Raw genomic sequence first — 17,050 nt, 5'->3', positions numbered from 1 at the left:
TGAGCCACCCAGGCATCCCACAGAGGCCATTTTTAAACTGGGATGATGATATGACCAGCGGATCATGGAACCAGGGACACTTTCTTTAGAGAGGAGTGATCTGAAGCAGAATGAAAGCAGGTAGATTTCATCTCAGTCTCCTTCAACAAGGTGAGACTGGGGCACATTCAGTAAGTAATTAGCTCACTGGGCTAAGTAGTGATTCTAACATCTACCAAATCCCAGGAGCTGTCTGTATATGTTGCTCCACCTCGGCCTGAGGTGGAGGATACTTTGATGAATTACTTTCTACACATATAAAACCTACATATAATAAGTCCTTAATAAAGATAATGGTTTGCAAATGACATCACATATACAAAAAATTTTAATCCACTAAAAATACTATTTGTGTCAGTAAATTCAGTAACATTACATGGTAAATTCAGCAACATTACATGGTATAAGATTAACATTAAAAATGTATTTCCAGGGAACCTGGATGGCTCAGTTGGTTAAGCAACTGCCTTTGGCTCAGGTCATGATCCCAGAGTCCTGGGATCAAGTTCCACACTGGGCTCCCTGCTTGGTGGGGAGTCTGCTTCTCCTTTTGACCCTCCCCCTCTCATGCTTTCTCTCTCTCTCTCTCATTCTCTCTCAAATAAAAAAATCTTTAAAAAAATGTATTTCTATACACTAGCAATGAATATGAAAATAATTTTAAAATCAACTCCATTTACAACTGAATTAAAAAGAATAAAACATCAGGAACAAATTTAACAAGAGAATTCCAAACCTTCTACTCTGAAAACTATAAAACATTGAGGGGAGAAATTAAAGATCTAAATAAATGGAAGGATATCCCATGTTCATGGATCAGAAAATTTAACACTATTAAATATGGCAATACTCCCCAAACTAATCTACAGATTCGACACAATATCTATCAAAATCCCAGCTGCCTTTTCTGCAGAAATTGATAAGCTAATTCTATTTTTCATATGGAAACACAAGGGACACAGAGAAGACAAAATAATCTTAAAAAAAAAAAAAAAAAGAACAAAGTTGAATGACACACACTTCCTGATTTCAAAACTTACTACAAAGCTACAGTAAAAATCAAGACAGTCTGGCACTGGCAAAGGAACAGACATAGAAACCAATGGAATAGAATTGAGAAGTCAAAATCACTGTCACATTTTAACTTTACACAGAATAGGGGGTAGTGGAGACAAGACAATTCAACTGGAAAATATCTTTTTCAACAAATGGTCTAGGAACAACAGGATATGTAACAGGATATGTAAAAAATGAAGTTGGCTCTCCACCTTATACCATATATAAAAACTAACTTAAAATGATGACAGACCTAATAGATGACCAACCTAACCATATGGGCTAAAAAACCATAAAACTCAGAATAAAATATAAAATTAAATCTTTGTGGCCTTAAGAACAAGAACAAAGTGACAGTACTAATGCTAACTTACTATGATACCACAATAATCCAGACAGGGTGGTACTGGAGAGAAAAATGGACAAATCAGATCAAAGAAATAAAACAAAAGAGACCAGAAACAGACCTACATAAATGTAGTCCAAAAATCTTTGATTAAGGAGCAAAGGTAATACAACAGAGTAAAGACAGTCTTTCCAAAAATAGTGTCTGAACAACTGTATATCCAATGCAAATTAAAAAAAAAAAAGAATCTAGACACAGACTTTATATGCCTAACAAAAATTAACTCAAAATAACCACAGATTTAAACGTAAAACAAAAAACTAAAATTCCTAGAATACAGAAGAACATCTAGATGTTCTAGATGTTCCAGACAACAGATTTGACAATGATTTTTTAGATGTAATACGAAAGCCATGACCCATGATGGAACGAACCGATAAGCTGAATTTCATTAAAATTAAAAGCTTCTGCTCTGTGAAGGACAATATTAACAAAATAAGACAAACACCAGTAGAATGTATTTGCAAAAGATATTTCTGGACCATGGAGTATTATGCCTCCATCAGAAAGGATGAATACCCAACTTTTGTAGCAACATGGACAGGACTGGAAGAGATTATGCTGAGTGAGATAAGTCAAACAGAGAAAGTCAAGTATCATATGGTTTCACTTATTGGTGGAGCATAACAAATAATATAGAGGACAAGGGTAGATGGAGAGGAGAAGGGAGTTGAGGGAAATTGGAAGGGGAGGTGAACCATGAGAGACTACGGACTCTGAAAAACAACCTGAGGGTTTTGAAGGGACGGGGTGGGAGGGTGGGGGAACCAGGTGGTGGGTATTAGGGAGGGCACAGATTGCATGGAGCACTGGGTGTGGTGAAAAAACAATGAATACTGTTACGCTGAAAATAAATAAAAAATTTAATTAAAAAAAAAAAAGATATTTCTGGTAAAAGACTATTATCCAAAATATACAAAGAACTCTTAAAGTTCCACAATAAGAAAACAACCCGGTTAAAAAATGGGCCAAAGACCTTAACAGATACCTCACCAAAGATACACAGATGGCAGTAAGCACATGAAAAGATGCTCTACATCGTATGTCATCAGGGAAATGCAAATTAAAACAATAAAATACCTCTACACACCTACCAGATTGGCCAAAATCTGAACACTGACAACACCAAACGCTATTAAGAATGTGGAGCTGAAAGAACATGCATTCACTGCCAGTGGGAATGCAAAATGCAGCCATTTTGGAGGACAGTTTGGCAGTTTCTTAAAAAACTAAACCTACTCTTACCATGTGATCCAGCAATTATACTCCTGGGTATTTACCTAAAGGAGTTGAATATTTGTGTCAACACAAAAACCGGCACACAGCTGTATAATCACAACTGCTAGAACTTAGAAGCAACAAGATGTCCTCTGGTAGGTGAATGGGTAAGTAAACCGTCATCCAGACAACACAATTATTATTCAGTAATAAAGAAATAAGCTATCAAGCAATGAAGAGACATGGAATCTTCAATGCATATTACTAAGTGAAAGTCAATCTGAAAAGGTCACATACTATACGATTCCAATTACATGACATTCTGGAAAAGGAGAAACTACTGAGACGGTAAGACGATCAGTGGCTGACAAGGGTTGAGGGAGAGGTAGGGATAAGCAGCTGGAACAAAAAGGATTGGTGGATACATGTTATTACACATTAGTCAAAATCCACAGAACACCAAGAGTGAACTCTAATGTAAACCGTGGACTTTGAGTGATAATGATGTATTACTTGTAGGTTCATCAATAATAACAAATGCACAACTCTGAAGGGGATATTGATAATGGGAGACTATGCATGTGTGGGGAAAGGGAGGATACAGGAAATTTCTGTACTTTCTGCTCAATAGTCCTATGAATCTAAAATTGCTCTAAAAAGTCTGTTTTAAAAAAATCTTTCTGACCTTGGGTCATACAAAACAATCTTATAAATATATCAGAAGCACAAAAAAACAAAAGAAAAAAATTAAAAATATCTAGGTTTCATAGGCCATTATCAGTAAAGTAAAAAGACAACTCAGATAATGACAGAAAATATCTGAAAATCATTTATCTGACAAGGGATTTGTTTTATCTATTTGTAATATATACATGACTCTTACAACCCAAAAATTTTAAAAAGACAACTCAATTTAATAACCAACAAGGGAGGGGTGCCTGGGTAGCTAAGTCAGTTCAGCATTTGTCCTCGACTTGGGTCATGATCTCAAGGGTCCTGGGATCAAGCCCTATGTCGGGCTCCTTGCTCAGTGGGAGTCTGCTTCTCCCTCTCCTTCTGCCCCCTCCCCGACCCCACTTGTGCTCTTTCACGTTCTCTCTCACATAAATATTTTTTTAATTAAAATAATAAACAATAAATTAAAATAATGGACAAGGGACCTCAACAGTCATTTCTCTAAAGAAGATACAAAAATGGTCAGTAACCACATGAAATGATGCTCAACAGCATTTACCATTAGGGTAAGGCAAATCTAAGTCACAATGAGATACCACTTTGTATGAAACAGGATGGTTTATAAACAACAAGAAAAACCAGGTTAAGTGTTGGTGAGAATGCAAACAAAATGGGATACTTGTATATTACAATGTTAATTGAAAATACTGCAGGTACTGTGGAAAAGTCTAACAGTTCCTCAAAATGTTAAATATATAGTTACCACATTGACCCAGCAAACCATTCCTACAGATACACCCAAGAAAAATCGGAACACAAATCCACAAGTACGGAAAAACTTGTACAAAGATGTTCACAGCAGCATTATTCTATACGGAAAATTGGTTTTAAAAAATGGAAAGAACCGATGTGCCCGAGTGGCTAAGTTGGTTAAGCATCTACCCTTCGGCTTGGGTCATGATCCTGGGGCCCTGTGATCAAGCCCCTGCATCAGGCTCCCAGCTCATCAGGGAGTCTGCTTCTCCCTCCCTTCCCCCCTGCTCATGCTCTCTCTCTCTCTCTCATGATCTCTGACTATCAAATGAAAAAAATGAAATCTTAAATAAATAAATAAATAAATAGAAAGAATTCAAATGACCGTCAACTGATCAGATGAACTGAGAAATAAAACATGGTATTATCCACACAGTGGAATATTACTTGGCAACAAAAAGGAATGGAATGTCAATACATGCTACATGAATAAACCTCAAGAACATGCAACATAAAAGTGACCAAAAAAAAAAGCAAAACACATACTGCGTGATTCCATTTAAATAAAACTTCCAGGGGCGCCTGGGTGGCTCAGTGGGTTAAAGCCTCTGCCTTCAGCTCAGGTCATGATCCCAGAATGCTGGGATCGAGCCCCACATCCGGCTCTCTGCTCAGCAGGGAGCCTGCTTCCGCCTCTCTCTCTGCCTGCCTCTCTGCCTACTTGTGATCTCTGTCAAATAAATAAAATCTTAAAAAAAAAAAAATCCAGAATAGAAAAATCTATAGAGATAGAAAGTGGGTTAGTAGTTGCCACTGAAATGGGGTGGAGGTGGGGAGGAAGTGGAGGTGGGAATGTTAAAAGGTATGGGGTTTCTTTTGGGATGATAAATATTCCTTAAAATCAATGGTGGTAATGGTTGCACAACTGAGTAAACTTTAAGCAAAAAATTTAATTCTACATTTTAAATGTGTGACTTGTGGGGCACCCAGGTGGCTCAGTCAGTTAAGTATCGGACTCTTGATCTCGGCTCAGGTCACGATCTCAGGGTTGTGAGACTGAGCCTGCATCAGGCTCCACGCTAGGCATGGAGGCTTCCTGACATCTTCTCTCCCTACCCTCTCTCTTTCTAAAAGAAAATAAATATGTGGCTTGCATGGTTTGTGAATTATATCACACTGCCTTAAAAAATATCATAGTATTTCTTAATTCAAAGTTTATACTATGTCAACATGTATCTGTTGTTTATCAATCTCAAACATAAGTTTTTGAACATGAATCCTCAATTAAGAACACAGCCGTTTTAATGAAAAGATATAATGCATCAAGCAGATATTTTAGATGACTTAAAATGTTAAGTAAAATCAAAGTCTTCCATATAGGATGATTCCCCACTTCCTCCTTCTTTGTGAAGGAAACCTGATGTATAATGAGGAATATTTACTACCCTAAGTGGATTAAAAAATAGAAAACCAAATATTAAAACTTCAAAAGATACAGTAAGTGAAGTTTACCCCAATTAGATTACATTTCCATTACTTTTATGGAGTTCAATGCTACACATTTAGGTGTGGATATATGTTTTGGTGGTTAGGTCAGAGAACTTTCAGGCTATCAAGCCCTCTTTTGTATTTCCAATATGTTGGTTGCTTACCCATCCTACTATAGGGCTGGGCTAGTCAACCAACACTGATGTGAAGAGAGAGAAAAGGTGTCATTCCCTCTTTCATGGAACTTAAAAATCCAACTCCGGCTGAGGTGTGGGGCCACAATGTTAATAACTAATCACTGTCTGATCTATCACAAGAACTGTCTAGGGTGGGCAGTTGTATAATCTTTATATATAAAGATCATGCTACCAGCCTACTATCAGTAGAACAATGATTTTGCATTAATGGCAACACATTTGCACACTCTTCCCCAGTCCAAATAATGCCAAAATCTGCTAAAGACAACCGACCAGGGTAGGAAGTACAGTTCTACCCATGGCAAAAGCAAAGTTTCTTTAACCGATAAAAAGATTAAATCCACATAGTCTTAATGCTGTCTGATATGAACAAAAGAATCCTGCCATCAAAATTAAAATGTATAGAATGGCCTTCAAGAATTCACATTAGATATTAATAAACCAAAACTCTCCATATAATTGTAATTTCTTGAGTATTCACTATTCACTTAAAACTAATACATGGGAAAAACAAGTACTTTAGTGGGCAACTCTTTTACCATCTTCCCATCAACATCATTTTGCAAACAATATAATCTTAAACTCAGATGTACTCAGATGCTTCAGAGTACATCCCAGGACTACCTTGTATGTAATGGCATTCGTTAATAATTTATTGGGGTGCCTGGGTGGCTCAGCCGTTAAGCATCTGCCTTCAGCTTGGGTCATGATCCTAGGGTCCTGGGATCAAGCCCCACATCGGGCTCCCTGCTCAGCGAGAAGCCTGCTTATCCCTTTCACAGTCCCCTTGCTTGGGCTCCCTCTCTATCTCTCTCTCTGTCAAATAAATAAATAAAATAAAAAAGAATTTATTGAACTGATAACCCAGCTAGTTCATGGAATTTAGAACTCAATGGATATATTTCTTTATAAATACATAATTTTAAAGGAAATTTTCTAGTGAGAAATACAGCATTTAAAATAATTAACTCAGGTCTGCCCAACAGACACCTACATAAATGATATAACTTACTGAGCCAAAGGGGCACCAAAGGACACCGCTCCTGGCATGTAAGGTTCAACTTTTAAGTTGCCTATGGCCTGAAATTACTAAGCAATTAAGATAAATTAAGCTTAAAAATGTAGAAGTTAAGGTTCCTCTTGGGGAGACTTTTTTCTAATGCTCAATCAATTACTCCCTGCTCCTGCATGGTTTTAAACTATAAAAAGTAGTAAGTGAAAAATCTATGGGGTTAGAAAGAGAAAATAAAACTGCACAGCCTTGCTCTGACAGTAGCAAACAACTTAGTGGCCCAGACCTTCCCTTGTTTGCTCTCTAATCACGTGCAGGTTGACATCAGAAAAGCAGTTGCTTTCTGAGAAAGTTAACTTTCTCCTATAGCCAAAAGCTCTACTGGCTATCATGGTTCTATGTAACTATAGTTATGTATAATGGGGTAATAACTGTAAGTAATATAGTGGGATGTCACAGGCAAGAAAACAGATATAAGAACTACCAAGTTTGTAAGTTCAACTACTAAGTATTTTTCAAAATATTATAGTATAGGTTAATATGTAATTCAGGAGAATCAGTTATGACCTAGGACTGAGGGACAACTCTCAACATAACCTTCCCTTCCAAAAGCCTGAAGTCAGAAATTCTTCTTGCTGATTCCTCCTAGATACGTTCCTTGTAAAGCAGAAATACCCCTGGAAGGATAATACATAAAGTACTTCATATGCTGATTAATGACTTTACAGACTGACCTTTTTTTTTTTTAAGAGTTTATTTATTTATTTGGCAGACAGAGATCACAAGTAGGCTGAGAGGCAAGGCAGAGAGTGAGAGGGAAGCAGGCTCCCTGCTGAGCAGAGAGCCCTATTCAGGACTCGATCCCAGGACCCTGAGATCATGACCTAAGCCGAAGGGAGAGGCTTTAACCCACTGAGCCACCCAGGTGCACCAGAATGACCTTTCTTTTAAAGTGAAAATATCAGGTATAAACAGAGAATAGTTTGAGGAAAAAACAAAAAAGAAAGAAAAAAAGAAAAAAGAAAAAAAGGACCGAAGAAGAAACTTGACAATGGCTTATACATTTCTTCAGACACACACACACACTTAAAAATTTCATCATATGCTGATTTCTACCACTTTTACTCCTCTACTTTTGAGCAAACCTGGACAAAGCTGATCAAACCAGCATTTAACGGCTAAGAATCTCGGATCATGATGGTAGGCATGCCATATATCCTCCACCTTATTATTTTCCTCACTACCTCAACTGCAGATTGGGCTATCTAAACATCCCTATCATTGGCCTCACTAGCAATACGACGTCATATTTTCTTGCTTCAATTCTTATTTCTTCCCCTTGGGCAATAAACAGGTTCATCTCTCCAAAGCATCAAGTACAAAACAAAACCAAACCTTCAACTGTCTCAAACTGTCACTCCATTTCTCACAGTTCATGGTCCTAGAAATATCTACACTTTTTTTTTTTTAAGATTTTTAAAATTTATTTGAAAGACAGAGATCACAAATAGGCAGAGAGGCAGGCGGGGGCGGGGGGAAGCAGGCTCCCCGATGAGCAGGGAGCCCAATGCAGGACCTGATCCCAGGACCCTGAGATCATGACCTGAGCTGAAGGCAGAGGCTTTAACCCACTGAGCCACCCAAGCGCCCAATACCTACACTTTCTACCTCAATTACCAATCACTAGTCAATCACTGAAATGGCTTTTGGGCAATACCCCACCCACCTGGTACTCAAATAAACAGATCTCCACATGACTATCTGTGCCCTGACACCCAATCTACATCTTCCTTATCAGTAACAGAGCATGTCTACAACCTTTATTTTTTGAAACACTGATATATCTTTGCTTCCCAGACTCCCTTGCCTAGCTATTCCCTTTTGTCTGAACTGCCCTGCTCAATCTCTTTTGCTTCTTCCTGTTTCTTACTATTGCTGTGGTACCCAAAGATTCTACCATCGATCTACTCTGCTTCTCTTTGAATGATCGTTCTCATTTAACGGTCTCATAAAAGGAGTACCTCCCAAAACTTTATCTTTATCATTAATCCCCCTCTATAACATTCTACGACAGTAGGCAGTCAACCCGTATGGCAAGATTTCTACCCTTGGCATAACTGGTATTTCTAAAGCCTTGAGACTTAATTCACATACTATATAATTTACTCATTGATGGTACAATTCAATGGTTTTTAGTATATTCAGAGTTATGCAACCATCACCATGATATAATTTTAGAACATTCTCATCACCCAGAAAGAAGCCCCATCCACTTAAGCCATCACCTCCTATTTCCTTCCAACTGTCGCAGCCCTAAGAAACCACTAATCTTCGTTTCCATAGGTCTGCCTACTCTGGAATTGCACAGGTGGTTTTTTGTGAATGATTTCCTTCATTTAAGATGTATGATGTTTCCAAGCTGTATCCATGCTGCTGCATGTATCAGTATCGGCATCCCTTTTTTGTTGTTAAATAGTAGTCTATAATGTGGGTAAACCACATGTATCCATTCATCAGTTGATGGCTACTTGGGTCATTTCTACTTTTTGCCTATTATAAATTATACTGCTAAGTACATTCACATAAATGTTTTTGTGTGGATCACTACTGATCACATTTTGAGCACAATAACTGCTTCCTGTGGGAGCTGTCCTGTGCATTGCAGATGTCTAGCAGTAACCCTGGCCTCTACCCACCAGGTGCCAGTAACACTCTCCTGGAAGTGATAACCAAATATGTCTCCAGGCATTGCCAAATGTCCCAAGTGTGCAAAATCACCCCAACTAAGAGCCACTGCTGTAGAGTTATGATTTCTTCAGTGAAACTCTATGTATGTACCTTAATCTTGACCTAAGATCACTGTAAAATAAATTATTGTATACTCTTAAATATGAATAAATATCTAAATATTCAATTAGTATATTCTTTTCATTACTACCTCTCTGAATATCTTAGCTCCATTGCTGAGTTAGCCTCAACTGGCTTTCAAGATAACATTTTTGTAGTCATAATTTACGTACTTCTCTGTAAGAAATGTCCAAAAGCTTCAGCAGCCGACTATACAAAATTTCCTTCCAGGCAATCTAATACATATTTTGGTCTACAATCATTTCCTTTATCAACAAATATCTATGTAAATACAAATTTAGAGGTTGAGCATGCATATTTAACCTTACAGATTCATATGAGTAATTTCTCCTATCAATCCTTTTGGCATTTCAAGTTAAAAACTCATGTTAGGGCAATTAAGTTACATATTACTAGATACAGTAATCATTCACCACCATGACATATCTCAGGTACTTCCTACTCCCCCAGATTCTTCTATCTTTCTAATCAATGGTCAATTATCTGTTGGGATAACTGGCTATCCACATGCAAAAGAATTAAGCCTGATCACTTTCTCACATCATTCATAAAACTTAATTCAAAATGGATCAAAGTCTTCAATATGAAGAGTCTTTTTATGTGAAGCCAGTCTTAGAAGAAGACACAGACATAAATCTTCATGACCTTGGATTGGGCTATGAGATATGACAATAAAAGAAAAAATAAATAAACTGGACATCATCAAAATTCAAAATTTGTGTTTCAAAGGATATCGTAAAAAGTAAAATACGGCTCAGAGAAATGGAGGAGATATTTGAACATCATTTATCTGTTAAGGACCTGTATCCAGAATATATAAAGCACTATTACAATTCAAATTTAAACATACAAATAAACGAATTAAAAAATAGACAAGGATTTCAATAGGCATTTTTTCCAAAGTAGATACACAAATGGCCCACAATCACATAAAAAGATGTTTAATACATTAACCATCAGGGTAATGCAAATCAAAATCACAATGAAATACCACTTCATGTGAAATAGGATGGCTATAAACAGACAAATAACAAGTGTTGACCAGGATGTGGAGAAATTGGAAACCTCATATAATGTCGGTGGGAATGTAAAATTGTACAGCTACTTTAGCAAACAGCTTGGCAACTCCTCAAAAGATTAAACAGACGGGCGCCTCGGTGGGTTAAGCCTCTGCCTTCAGCTCAGGTCATGATCTCAGGGTCCTGGGATCGAGCCACGCATTGGGCTCTCTGCTCAACGGGGAGCCTGCTTCCCCCCTCTCTTTCTGCCTGCCTCTCTGCCTACTTGTGATCTGTTTGTCAAACAAATAAAATCTTTAAAAAAAAAAAAAAGGTTAAACACAGAGTTTCCATATGATCCAGCAATTCTACCCCCCAGGTATATCCCAGAGAAATGAAAATATAAGTCCAAACATGAACTTATAATGAATGTTCATAGCAGCAGCATTATTCATAATAACCAAAAAGCTGAAACAACCCAACTATCTATCAACTGATCCGTGAATACATAGAGATGTGGTATATTCTTACAACAGAAAATTATGCTTATGTAGAGACAGAAAGAAATAAAAAGAAAAATAAAGGGACAAAATGTTCTCAACTGGTGAATCTTGGTATTAGGACACATGGCCAATTCTTTGAATTACTCTTACAGTATCTCTGTATGTTTAGAATTACATCAATATAAAAAGACGCAAAAGAGAAAAGCACATTACAAAAAAATTATGAATAGAGACTGATACCGGCAATTTAACATAGCCTCATTTAACAGGATACCATTCTAAATGATAGAATATATTTGATACAAAATACACACTTTACAAGGTCTACTAGCTATTCTTCTACCTTAAAAGATAAATCATTTTTTAAAAAGCCAACCATTTTATATTAACTAAGTTAAATTTGATCTGTAGGTCCTCTTCAAGGTACTAAGCTATATCCAGTTCCCTTCCCAATGATTAAATAGATTACCAAGGAATTGCCAAAATTAGAAATTATATCAGAATTGGGTTCCTTGAAATTGATCCCTTAGTTAGCACTAAAAGTGTAGCTTAGTTTAATTCCATTGCCATGCTCTTTCTCCTACATTTAAAGCTAATCCACTTACAGGAAGGGATACTGGACTAGAGTTCAAGTGGCCAACAAATGGCTACTATGCAAACATCTCTGATCAGATATGAATTTATCTGTAAGTCATGAAGTAGAATATCTGAAGGTCAAGATCAAGACCTACTTTTCTTTAAACAAGGAATTATTTCCTTTGGGAACACTGTAGTTGTGCTTATTATTTTCAGATGACAGGTTTTTCAAAGCTTTATCTAAATACTTTATGAAAATATTTTATGTGTGTATCTTTAGACAAACTTTGTTTCCAAACTCCCACAGCACTGTTTCCCTTTACAAAACAGTCACTCTTCAGCCAACTACTTTTCCCCCTAAAACAGAGATTTTAAAATTGGCTCCAATATATGCAGTGTAACTTTTGTTGATTTTCCCTACATATATAATTAATGTTTTGATAGTTCCATATGGCCTGCTACTTTTTAAATCTGTCTCAAAGTTTTTCAACATCTTTCTTTTTACTAACAAAAACTGGAGCAAAAATTATATTGCAACACTCATAGGGGAAATTTTTTAAAAAGCAAACCTAAGAAAATATGTGCCTGTTAACAACCAAAAAGAATATACTGAAGATATAAAATTAATAATGAGTAGAAAGATGATTAGAGAACATGGATAAAAGCAGAAAGGGATTAACATCCCTGTAAGTTCTGCCCCACAGAGCAGTAGTTCACCATGTCTGCCTTGAGGAAAGAAAACTGGAGAACTCAAGGTCTGAGTCAGAGACTCAATACCCTATACAGCATTTCAGTTAGTTTTCTACACTTGAAAATAGAAGATAATGTTGTACCTAACCCCACTCAGCCCCTTTAAAATCCCACAGTTTTACCAGCCAAAAACAGTAGGTAATTTCTAGTATATGAATGTAGCAACTGTTGGCTCTGTTGGAATAAAGATGAGTCTCATCTTAAATTTCTGGTATGGCTAAATATGTATTTCCTATATGCTTGTCATCTGTCTTTTTCTCCTTAATAGATTCCCTAACCCGCCATACTCAGGCCCCCAGGAAAAGACTGATTAAAGACATGTAGAAGTTAAACTAAATTTCTTATATATTAGGTCAAGAAAAAGGAGCATAACACAGACAGCTGATGAGCTTCTTCATTTAAGTAAACTATTAAAAGCTCAATAAATAGTAGCTAACTCCTGAGTGTTTTAAGTGTATTGCTACATTCAATTCACTCAACAATCCATATCCCCATTTAATATCTGGAAAAACCGAGTCTCAGTGATGTTAAGTAATCTGCTTAACATCACTAAGAACTGAACCTAGATATGTCTGATTCAATTATGATAAAGATGAAGAGACACCAGCTATTACTGCTTTCAATCTATCAACAGGCAGCAAATGTTCTAGAAAGCAAATCATAAATTTTAAACTAAGAAATTTTTCAACTTCAATAACTGATTTTTTAAAAAACACACACATGTACCTACAACATAACCCATTTAAACTTACTTTGTATTATTCATAACTATCTAGAAATAAAAGTTTAATATTTTTACATTAGAAAAGGTCTTCACAGAATAAACATACCACTACCTTAATATTTACATCTGCATCCATAAAGATCAAATTAGAGAATGCCAAATTAGTCTTAAGGAAAGTCAGCCAAAAAAATCCAATGTAATCACATGTTAGATGGAGGAAATGACTCAGTTTCTTGACAAAAATTTGCTTCCCACCTTCTTCTTTTTCCTTCCTAAGGAACACTGCTATTTCTTAGTTAGCAATAACCCCCCCTTATCCACTAAATGCTTCCATTTATTTGACTCTCTTCTACAAAGTTATAAATGAAATTTTAAAACCTGTAAGTAGTCCACTGCATTGTGTATTGGAAAATGAAAAAAAAAAATTAATTCCATTTCTAAAAAAGCTCATTTTTTTTCAACAACATGCTTTACAAACCTGCAGAGATGAAGTGCTTTTAGCCAAAATTAAGTTATCTATGAAAATTACCACAAATAAACTCTTCAGCTGTTAAAAGGATATAATTTGGAGGAAGAAAGTTCCAGCTCAAGACTTGATTGGCGAGTGCAAGGTAACGCTGAAATACCGAAGACATCTGAGCATTGAGGTTTTCCCGCCTGCTGAACTCCTGAAGAACTTCAACCGTTAACATGAAGATCTGACGAAGGTCTTCTTCCTATAATAAGTAAATCACACATATTTTTCAATCAAAAGCTTATTCAAAATGTATACCCATTTAAGAACCATAAAATGAAATAAAAACCTTAAAATTTTCAAGGAAAAACACTACCTCTTTAAGAACATTTTCCATTTTTAGGCCTGCTCATAATTTATATCACAAGTATGCTTTCAAGTGACACCCGTTTGAATGCATCTACTATAATATAAATGCTATTCCATAAAGAAGCTCAGTCTTTGACAACTACTACAGAGCTGGATGGGTCAGTTGCTTTAGTGCAGAGCCCTCGGATTTAAGCCAATGCCTTCACATAACTTTACTTCAGAGCCAAACAATACATATGAGACAAAGAGCCCACACCATCTGCAATAACATTTTAAATACATGGCCCTCATTGGCATTCTGCCAGGCCTATTTTAAGGCCAGCAAAGTCCTACCAATTGAATTAGTTACATCTAAATGCAATAAGAACAAAATAAATAATCTAAGGATCTTTGGAGTGGTATTTCCTTTTTGTTTAAAGACTAGAATTAAACAAGAAATCTAAAATTGTCAACTATGTTTGCCAAATCTTTATCCTATCTTATCTTTACCCTTTACTAAATGCTATGAAATCACAACACAAATCTTCAAGTACAGGCCACCATTCCATTAGATAAAATAAATGCTCTCACTCCATTAGGAACAGATGGTGTAAAACGTTAACAATCTAATAAAACATAAAAATACCAGTACCTGAAAAACTCTTTTGCAGTTACCATGGAATTCCATACTGAGTCCAATGTTGCTAGTTTTACTTGAACTTGAGAATTCACTCAACAGTGCAGTTAGAATAGAACAGGCCAGAGTTTGCTGTAATTATTTGGTAAGAAACAACCATAAGGCATATTTTTTCCAATGCTTTGTTCCAATACAGTATTTGTTCAGAGAATATTTTCTATCTTTAGATCTTCCATTATATCTTTAGATCTTCTATTTTATCTTTCAATCTTACACCTACTAGTCAGAAAACTAGTTATGACAAAGTAAAAATTAGCTCTCCTTTGTAAGTACTCTAGTAATTATAAATAGTACTTCCCCAATTTCAGCTATACAAATCCATCCACGACTTAACTTAGGACATACATCTATTCAATCATAGAGAGCAAATTACACTTCAAGATAACCAAAGTTAAATGTATTATTTCATTTACTTCACACAACAATCCATATCCCCATTTTACATTTGAACAAATGAGATTTGGAGAGGATAAGTAATTAAGGCCAGCTGAGATCTGAATTCAGGTCTGTCTGAGTCTATGTTCTCATGTTTATAAAGTGTATAAAGTAATTAAGGCCAGCCAAGATCTGAATTCAGGTCTATCTGAGTCTATGTTCTCATGTTTGTAAAGCAAAACAGATTTTACAGCATCCAAAACATTAGCAAGGTAATTCTCAGAAGTTTTTAAAATTGAAAATGAGGATGTTCCTTTTTTGTTTTGTTTTTGCAAAAATTTAGGCCTTCACAAGAAGTGTAATATTTGGTTGGAGGAAACAATTGTGCACCAGGGTGCTGGAAGGGCTAGCTTCTGAGAACTTTTGGTCTCTCAGAAGTTTCTCAAAGTATTTACCCCTATAGTAGAACAACATGGTCAAATTCTAAAAACTCTTTTTGTGACTTGGACTTAAACATTACAGTTCTTTGGTAAGAGTTTTATGCCTTTGTATGCTAAACAAGTTTCTAGTGATGTTATTTTTGTTTTTTTTTTTAATTTAATTTTTTTCAGTGTTCCAAAATTCATTGCTTATACACGACACCCAGTGCTCCATGCAATACGTGCCCTCCATAATACCCACCACCAGGCTCATCCAACCTCCCGCCCCCCCTTCCCTCCAAAACCCTCAGTTTGCTTCTCAGAGTCCACAGTCTCTCTCCATTTGTCTCCTTTCCTATTTCACCCCACTCACTTCTCCTCTCCATCTCCCAATGTCTTCCGTGTTATTCCTTATGCTCCACCAGTGAAACCATATGATAATTGACTCTCTGCTTGACTTATTTCACTCAGCATAATCTCTTCTAGTTCAACAGGCTCCTAACACCAACTTACTGCTTTTACTCATAAACTATTTAGGGTCAAGGTAACAAGGATAGAGAGGATACAAATTATTTTGGCAAGTTTCCAGGGGTTAAGCAGAAATATGCACACTACCTCTGAACAACCGAAAGATTAAAGTCAAGATGATACTATTTATGCAAGCTTATACAACAGCTGAATGCAGTCATACCCACCCACCAACTGCAACATCTTTGTTCAGAAATGCTTCTGATGTCAGTACCTTGACCTTACAGATGCTTATCTTGGCAAATCTGAGCAAATATACATAAAATTAAATTCCTAAAGAATGGCATGAGGTGATATTTGCTGAAGCTCAATGATGGTTACACGGATGACCAATATACTATATGTCTAATTTTGCAGATGTCTGAAACTTTCTTCTAAAAACTGTAAAAAAGAATTAAATTCATATTTGTCTCTTAATCTCAATTAAAATAAGCATGGCTGTATAACTACTATTTACGGATGGCACCACCAGCCCATCCATTCAAGCAGTTTTTTAGACTTTGCCACACCAGGAAGCCCTAACAATAAAGAATACATGCAAATTCCTTCAGGAATCTGGGGGTATAGACCAAGCTGCCTTCAACAATGGTAAAAATACTCTTAATATGCCTGGTTTAAACACACACGCGCGCGCGCACTCACTCTTTTTAATTTTACTTTAAAATACATTTAATATAAAAATGTCCCCAAATCATCAAGAGAATTGTGTAAGCTTAACTGCGCCAGGCACATGGAGAAAGAAACCTGGTCTGAAAAACGAAGCACTAAAAACCTCTCATAGAGAAAACAGTCTGTTATACACTCAATTCATTTTACAGGTTAACAGACTCTTGGAAACTCACTAGTACAATCCCATCTTTTTTTTTTCCAGTTAAGAAAATCATATTTTAAAAAATAGGTTTCTTTTAAAATAGTTAATAATTAAAATGCCAGCAACCAAAACCTCACAGATACATTTAAATAACA

General features: G+C 36.2%; 1 protein-coding gene across 2 annotated transcripts in view; it reads right to left on the bottom strand.

The window, feature by feature from the left end:
• The window catches only part of XPO4 (exportin 4), a 125,821-nt gene that overhangs the window by 59,550 nt on the left and 49,221 nt on the right, over nt 1–17,050 (bottom strand). For both annotated transcript variants that reach the window (XM_080798524.1, XM_080798525.1), the window contains 2 exons: nt 14,718–14,834; nt 13,826–13,979 (listed from right to left, as the gene is read on the bottom strand). In XM_080798524.1, the coding sequence (XP_080654650.1) occupies nt 13,826–13,979; nt 14,718–14,834 (271 nt within the window). The remainder of the gene's footprint in view (nt 1–13,825; nt 13,980–14,717; nt 14,835–17,050) is intronic.

The sequence above is a fragment of the Martes martes genome (genome assembly GCF_963455335.1).
Source record: "Martes martes genome assembly, chromosome: 3".
NCBI lineage: Eukaryota > Metazoa > Chordata > Mammalia > Carnivora > Mustelidae > Martes > Martes martes.
Note: the sequence above shows the minus strand (reverse complement) of the source record. Positions and strands in the feature narration are given on the sequence as shown.